The following is a 7,041-nucleotide window of genomic DNA, read 5'->3' on the forward strand; positions in this document are numbered from 1 at the left end:
GGCCGGGGCGGCGGCGGCGGGCGGGCGGCGGGCGGGCGGAGCGGGGCGCTCCGGGCGCTGACATTTGCAGGCTGCCCTCCTGATTGGTCCCCGCGCCGAGCTGCTCACGGGTTCATTGAAGTGTTAAGCACCTCCCCGTCTCTCTAAAGGACATTATAATGCAAGAGACCCCCTTTTTAACCACACACCGAATTTTCTTTCATTTAGACGATCTATATATATATATATCTATATCTATATATATATATATATCTCATATCTTATATCTATTTTAAATAACTTAAGGCCGCTAAAATTTGGGGGGGAACAGCCTTCGCCCTGGAGCGGTGCGCGATGCTGTCTCACGCCGACCTCCTGGATGCCCGTCTCGGTGAGTTTCCCCCGGCACCCCCCCGCCCCGCGGCGGCTGCACCGGCGGCGGCGGCGGCGAGCGGGGAAGAAGCCGGGGCAGGAAATTGACAATTTGTTCCTTATTTTACCTTAATGCGATCTAAATGGGCTAATTCCTTTAAAAGTAATTGTACTGTGTTAAAGTTTAATTTGATTTAACATAAAAAAGAAGAGAGAGTGAGACCTACGGAGTATGTAGATCTACAGCGAGTTGTGGATCATTTAATTTTTCTCTCCCCAGTTTTTGTATACGTACCTACACATTATTATGATGATGATTATTATTTTAGGACAGATGAGCTCTATGATGTTTACGGAGTTCTGTGTGGCCTTTTCTTGCTCGCCCGTTTCCTTTCTCCCTCCTTCTTTTCCTTCTAAAAAAAAGGGAGAAACATCTGTGTCTATCTATTTATGGTTATTTATGAGTTTGTTTAGAGAAGCGGAGGGAGGAGAGGGGAAAGATCGGCAAGACTGACCGAGGTTCCCGCGCATCTTTCGGGGAGGTAATGCTCCCGGCAGCAGGGCGGTTCGAGCCTTACTTCTTTCTCTCCGTCTCTTTCTCTTACCAGCTCCGCTGGAAAATCCAAGTTGAACCAGGGAAAACTTGCTCTCCCTCTCTTCCCTTCCCTTGGTCTCGCAAGGGGAGGCCGGGCAGGGAACTGGTTATTTCAGCAGGAAGAGGAGCTGCTCGATGTAAAGTTTTCTCCCCTCTGCCCGGGTCGCGCCAGGCCAGGGTCTCTGCGTGTCGTCGACCCGAGCAGGGCTGCGGGTCTGGCGGGCGGCCGGCCGGGGGACGGCGGGGCGGAGGCGGTGGCGGTGATTGGATGTCTCTCGCCAGTTCAATGCACTGGAGAGCGGCTCTGATGGATCCATGCTCAGCTGCAGGCGAGTGACTACCGCTCCTTTGCTTCCACAGGGATGAAAGATGCGGCCGAGCTGCTGGGACACCGGGAGGCGGTGAAGTGTCGGCTGGGCGTAGGGGGCTCGGATCCGGGGGGACACCCGGGAGACATGGCTCCCAACTCGGACACGGTGGAAGGGACCACCCTGCTGCCGGGGGAGGACATCACCACGGTGGGATCCAACCCCAGCTCCCTAGCTGTCAGCGCCAAAGACCCTGACAAGCAGCAAGGCCAGCAGGGCGGCCAGAACCCCAGCCAGGCCGGGCAGCAGCAGGGTCAGCAGAAGCAGAAGCGGCACCGCACCCGCTTCACGCCGGCGCAGCTCAACGAGCTGGAGAGGAGCTTCGCCAAGACCCACTACCCGGACATCTTCATGCGGGAGGAGCTGGCCCTGCGCATCGGTCTCACCGAGTCCCGGGTGCAGGTATGAAAAGCCGCCCCCGCGCAGCGCCTGCCGGCCCTTACCCGGTCGCACCGACGGCGACACGGCCGGCCGGCGGCGAGGCCAGGCACAACGGGGAGGGGGTGGGTGCCCCAAACTTCAGCCCGACGGCGTGGGAAATAACCCAACCCTGAAAGCAACAATTTGGTCAGGAAGCCTTGAAATCAGACGTGCGTCGCTCCCCTTTCCGCAAAGCTGTCACCTTGGGGTGTCCCCTTGTCCTCTATCCTACCCACCTGCAGCGCGGTGGTCCCGAGCGAGGCGCAGGCTGAGCTTCCCTCAGCTCCACGGCCCGACCCGCGGCAGGAAAAAGTCCGGGGAGGGATAGCCCGAGAAGAACGGTCTCAGTCCTCGCAATAGCCCGGCGCTAAGGGTCGAGCCGAACCTCCCGGGAATGACTCCTTTTCCACCGGAGCGGAGTCCGGTGGCGACCGTGGGGCCGCTGTCCAAGGAGCCGACGCCAGGGCCGCTGTCCAGGGTGCTGACGGCGGCACGGCCGCGGCACCGCCGGGAAGGGGCGTCCGCCGGTGCCCACAGCCCTGAGAGCGGAGGTGGGGTGCGAGGAAAGGCATACCGGCTCCTAAAAAGGCACTTCGCTAAAAGCCAGTTGTGTTTGGACTCGGAGTTTCCTCATACTGGCTTTTATAATGCCTGGCGATGGCAGGGGTAGTGAGTAACTTCAACATCAGGGTGCATTTTGTTCCCTAAAATACATATATATATATATTTGCACACAGGACAGTAGGAAACTATTTAGGCAAATAAATGCAAACGAAATTTGGTAAAGGAGAAGGTTCAAAGCGCTAGACTGCTCAGATGCAGCTTTTGTGTGTATAAGGTTATTTTAGCGACTTTCTGGGCGAGTCCGTTCCGAGGAGCGAAAGCCTGCACAATAGAAGCACTTGTGGGATGCGCACCCCAGCTCAGTACCGCGCACCGGGACTGCCGCCGCACTTCAGCGCAGTCACTGCTCAAAATCCCTCTCGGCAAGCATAGGCTCCTGAGCTAAATAAAGACACGTCAAGAGAAATCCCTAAATGAGCGTTTTAATGAAGGAAAACAGATCCCGTTCTTGAATGTGACAGAAAAAGCACGTCTGCTTTTAAAAAGTAAAACAATTTGACTCAGCCTACACAGAACTATAATTAGTTTAAATTAAAAAAGAAATTAGATTCACAAATAAAATATAATTGGACAACTGACTCTATGAAAAAAAGAAAACGAGGTCTATTAAACTTTATTGGGTTTCCCAAAGGTTAATGATACCAATTTCAATATTAGGAGTGTGGTAAATGAAGTAAAATATAAAATGGAAATAGTTATTTTCTAACAGCACATCAAAGAAATTCGTAGGAAGAAAGACAAAGTGTTTTAATGGCTCTGGCATAATCTTAAACCAATGCTAATAGCTCGAGACTGCTGATAAAAACAGTTTAATAGAGTGTCAATTTAAATATTTTTTACAATAATGTTTTGTAATTTAAAAAGTAATCAGATCAACATAACCTTCTTAATTAACACTTCAAAATGATTAACATTATGTAATCTAAGGCAAAAAAAATTTAATATATTTACTTCACAATCCAATGTATCACTGCTCCTTGATCAAATTCAAATTAAATAGTAATTAGTTTATGTTCTTATACAAGTACTTTACAGTTTTCTTTATAGTTAACAGATAGCCTATAGATTCTTTTCAGTAAGTGGGCTCCACACTGATTAAGGAATGCTCCAAATGCTTAATTTATAGCGGCTGTATATGTTTTTAAGGGTTTTAGATGCTAGGATAAATCACCACTTTCCTTATTTTAGATCCGTATTTAATGTATATGATACATTTAAATAATTATTAAACTGGCTGATGCTTAAACGGGAGTCCAATTCCACATCTGATATTGCTCTGCTTTTCAAGCTGCTGTAATAAAACCATTCTTTTTATAGCATGCCATTATTAGAAACCAATTTCAGAATTATTTATAACCTGGAATGGCTTATTAAGCAGCAATGCGAGAATCATGCAAATTACGCGATCAAATGCAATATAATAAGCATAATCATTAGTCTCTAGCACGGATTAATTAACTTTCAATATTTTATTTACATAAAAACTAAATCAGTGAAATAACTTCTGCACAGTCAGGCTTGCCTTCCAATATTTTATACGAACAAAAATAATGTGCTGTAATTCCATTGACCGTGTCCCCCACAATGGTCCCGTCACCTGCCACATCTTAATAGGGGACAAGCTGAGAGTATTTTCTAGTTTTCTAATGGAATGAGAAATTGCATTTTCTTCCTCTCCCAGCACTATTAAAGTGTAATGAATTCGGCCCAGAGTTCACGGCTGGCTGATCGAAATGAACCTGAGATCTGAGCTTTAATACAGCTCTCCAGATTTCCTACCAAATCTTCACATTAATCATCTGCTGGATTCCAATGAGATCTTCATAAAGCTTCGGCTTCTAAAAAAAAAAAAGAAGAAAAAATGAAAAAGAAAAAAAGAAAATTAAAAAAGAGAAGAAGAAAAACAAAAGTGATATTGTCTCCCCTTCTCTCTATTGCTTTCACTCTCTCTCACCCGTTTATAGCTGGGGAATTAAATGGGCTGTATATTTTAAAACACATTTACAGTATGTCTATATTACTGTAACAGCAGATATCATCAAGGTAGATTTTCAGATTCCAACCTCCATTAGATTCTCACTGTTGTATTAATAATTTTCAGGGGCTAGTTGCATTTTAAAAGGAGTTCAAAGTTGCCAAATGCTCATGGTTAACATATTTCTAGAGTTGTCATGTGTGCATTTTCAAAATCTCCCCCAGGTTTTCCTTGCATTTTAATCTGTCATGCACCAGTTTTCAACTGGAAACATTCACATTTTAAAAGCATATGCAACGTAGCTATGAACTTAGGCGATCAGACCTGATGGAGATTCTTTACACCACCAACAAACCATGAAACATAAAAATATTTTGTAGCCGCAATTTGACTATTAACCCTAAAACATAATTGAACGCGATTTTTCGATTATTCATATAATATTTAGCTCCCTCACGGCCGTTCATTCCAGCTAATGGGCGTCCGCCTTTCTCAGTCCGCGTATGGAGTCTGAGCCCGTGCAATCCAGCAGATTGGGGCACTGCGCTCCCTCGGATTTCAGGTGGACGCGCGTCCTCCCATTTTACGACTGTCTCAGTTGCTTTCGGCCGCGGTGCGGCGAGACCCACCAAGTCATCCCTGCCATGGTGCCACCACGGGCACCCACTCACCTAAAATACCCCTGTTTTTGTTGTTATAGGTTTGGTTTTGCTATGTTTTGGGTTTTTTAAACCCAAATGCGTGTGGTTTGGTGCAAGGGTTTCCTGGCCGGGCCCCGGCGGCACGGGGAGAGGCGGCTGGCCCGGGGTAGAGCTCTCCGCCCGCCGCGCCCCGATGGCGGCTCGGGAACGCATCCACACAAGGGCCAGAGATGTAGGCTGGTCGGGTTTTCTTGTTTCTTTTTTTTCTTTCTTTTTTTCTTTTTTTCGTGGGAAGGCCAGGCTCCTCTCCTGCAGTCTTCCGCCCGGGACGGACAAATCAATCGATTTCGTTATTAAAAGTTCCAGCGGTTTCGTCAGCCTGTGACGGGGACACGCGTGGGACTGCGGGTGTGAAGAGCTACCGTGGCCGGCGGGGGCGAGGCTCGGGGGGCGGCGGGAGCCGGGGCGGGGGTCCCGCGGGGCCCCCGGCCGCGGGGGGTGGTGGTGGCTAACGGAGCGTGTCGCTGCCCGCCGCCCGCAGGTCTGGTTCCAGAACCGCCGCGCCAAGTGGAAGAAACGCAAGAAGACCACGAACGTGTTCCGCGCCCCGGGCACGCTGCTGCCGACACCGGGGCTGCCGCAGTTCCCCTCGGCCGCCGCAGCCGCCGCCGCCGCCATGGGGGACAGCCTGTGCTCCTTCCACGCCAACGACACGCGCTGGGCCGCCGCCGCCATGCCCGGCGTGTCGCAGCTGCCGCTGCCGCCGGCGCTGGGACGGCAGCAAGCCATGGCGCAGTCCCTGTCCCAGTGCAGCCTGGCGGCCGGCCCGCCGCCCAACTCCATGGGCCTCTCCAACAGCCTGGCGGGCTCCAACGGCGCCGGGCTGCAGTCCCACCTCTACCAGCCCGCCTTCCCCGGCATGGTGCCCGCCTCCCTGCCCGGCCCCAGCAACGTGACGGGCTCGCCCCAGCTCTGCAGCTCCCCGGACAGCAGCGACGTGTGGCGGGGAACCAGCATCGCCTCCCTCCGCCGCAAAGCACTAGAGCACACAGTCTCCATGAGTTTCACCTAATGGCCGGCGCCTCGCCCCGCGCCGCCCCCGCCGCCTCGCCCCGCGCCCCCGCCTTCCCCCACCCGACTTACCAGGGAGTCGACTCAGGATCTGAAATCAGACACCAACAGACTGGTTTGTGGGCCGAGAAACACCCCCCGATCCTCCCCAAGCCCCCTCCACCCCGCGCATCACCCGCGCACCCCTGTGCCCCGCGGTTTTCTCCGCCCGGCGGCGGGAGGACTCGGGGCCGCCCCGAGCCCGGCTCTGCCTCCCTCCGTCGCCACGACCCGGCTCTCCCGCCGTCCGCCCGTCCGGCTTTGGCTTTGCAAAGAAACGCATTTTTGTTTCTGTTTTCATAATTTTTATGGTTTATTTAGGAGCGGCGACCTGCCGCCGGCTCCTTTCAGCTGCGAGGGCGCCGTCGGGGGGCGGCCGGGCGGGTTCGCGAAACGGCACGGAAACCCCAGAGAGAATCAAACCCATTTTGATTAAGCATTGATGAGCGAGAGCGAATGTGATGGGGAAAAGAGAAAAAAACCTAAAAGCTTCTTTTTGTAAAAAACAAAGGGGATAAAAGGGGGAAGAAAAAAGCGCGCAAGAGCGCTTCCCTTTTTCGGATCTTTGATTTCGTGACACTTGAGTTGCCGATCCTCCCTACCTTTATTTACGCATTTATTTACGTTCCTGCTGCTATTGTCCCTCCGCAGCGCCGGCGGAGGCGCCGCCGCGCCCCCCGCCCCGCCTGGCCCGGCTCGGCCCGGCCCGGCTCGGCCCCGCGGCCCGCCAGCCTGCATGTGCCGGTCACCCCGCCGCAGGGCAGGGCCGCTGGAGGAATGAACAAACGATGTGAAATAGGATGTTTTGTGTAGATAAAGCATTCTTGTTACATACTGGTCGATTCGTGATATGTTTTAACTTATTGTCTGTGCTTATTTATTGAATTTTGGGTTACTTAATAAATGTTTGAGCTAATATAAAACATATTACTTGACTTTTCTGGACACGTTTATATC

The 7,041-nt window shown here is 51.7% G+C and overlaps 1 protein-coding gene across 1 annotated transcript; it reads left to right on the plus strand.

Moving 5' to 3' along the window:
* Positions 1 to 234: 234 nt before the first annotated feature.
* Positions 235 to 6,555, plus strand: LOC121665019 (orthopedia homeobox). The gene is made up of 3 exons (XM_042028885.1): positions 235 to 370; positions 1,307 to 1,716; positions 5,516 to 6,555. Exons 1-3 carry the CDS (start codon positions 334 to 336, stop codon positions 6,044 to 6,046), a joined length of 978 nt encoding a protein of 325 aa, XP_041884819.1. The 5' UTR covers positions 235 to 333; the 3' UTR covers positions 6,047 to 6,555.
* Positions 6,556 to 7,041: the final 486 nt, after the last annotated feature.

The sequence above is a fragment of the Corvus kubaryi genome, unplaced genomic scaffold (assembly GCF_017639235.1).
Source record: "Corvus kubaryi isolate FWS band 111438036 unplaced genomic scaffold, C.kubaryi_AGA036_p1.0 37308, whole genome shotgun sequence".
Classification (NCBI taxonomy): Eukaryota; Metazoa; Chordata; class Aves; order Passeriformes; family Corvidae; genus Corvus; species Corvus kubaryi.

Excerpts from the sequence above, each read along its gene's own strand:
- LOC121665019 (XM_042028885.1), top strand. The coding sequence starts at position 334 with ATGCTGTCTCACGCCGACCTCCTGGATGCCCGTCTCG. Across the intron at positions 371-1,306 it reads CCTCCTGGATGCCCGTCTCG|GGATGAAAGATGCGGCCGAG; the intron begins GTGAGTTTCCCC and ends TTGCTTCCACAG. Across the intron at positions 1,717-5,515 it reads TCACCGAGTCCCGGGTGCAG|GTCTGGTTCCAGAACCGCCG; the intron begins GTATGAAAAGCC and ends CGCCGCCCGCAG.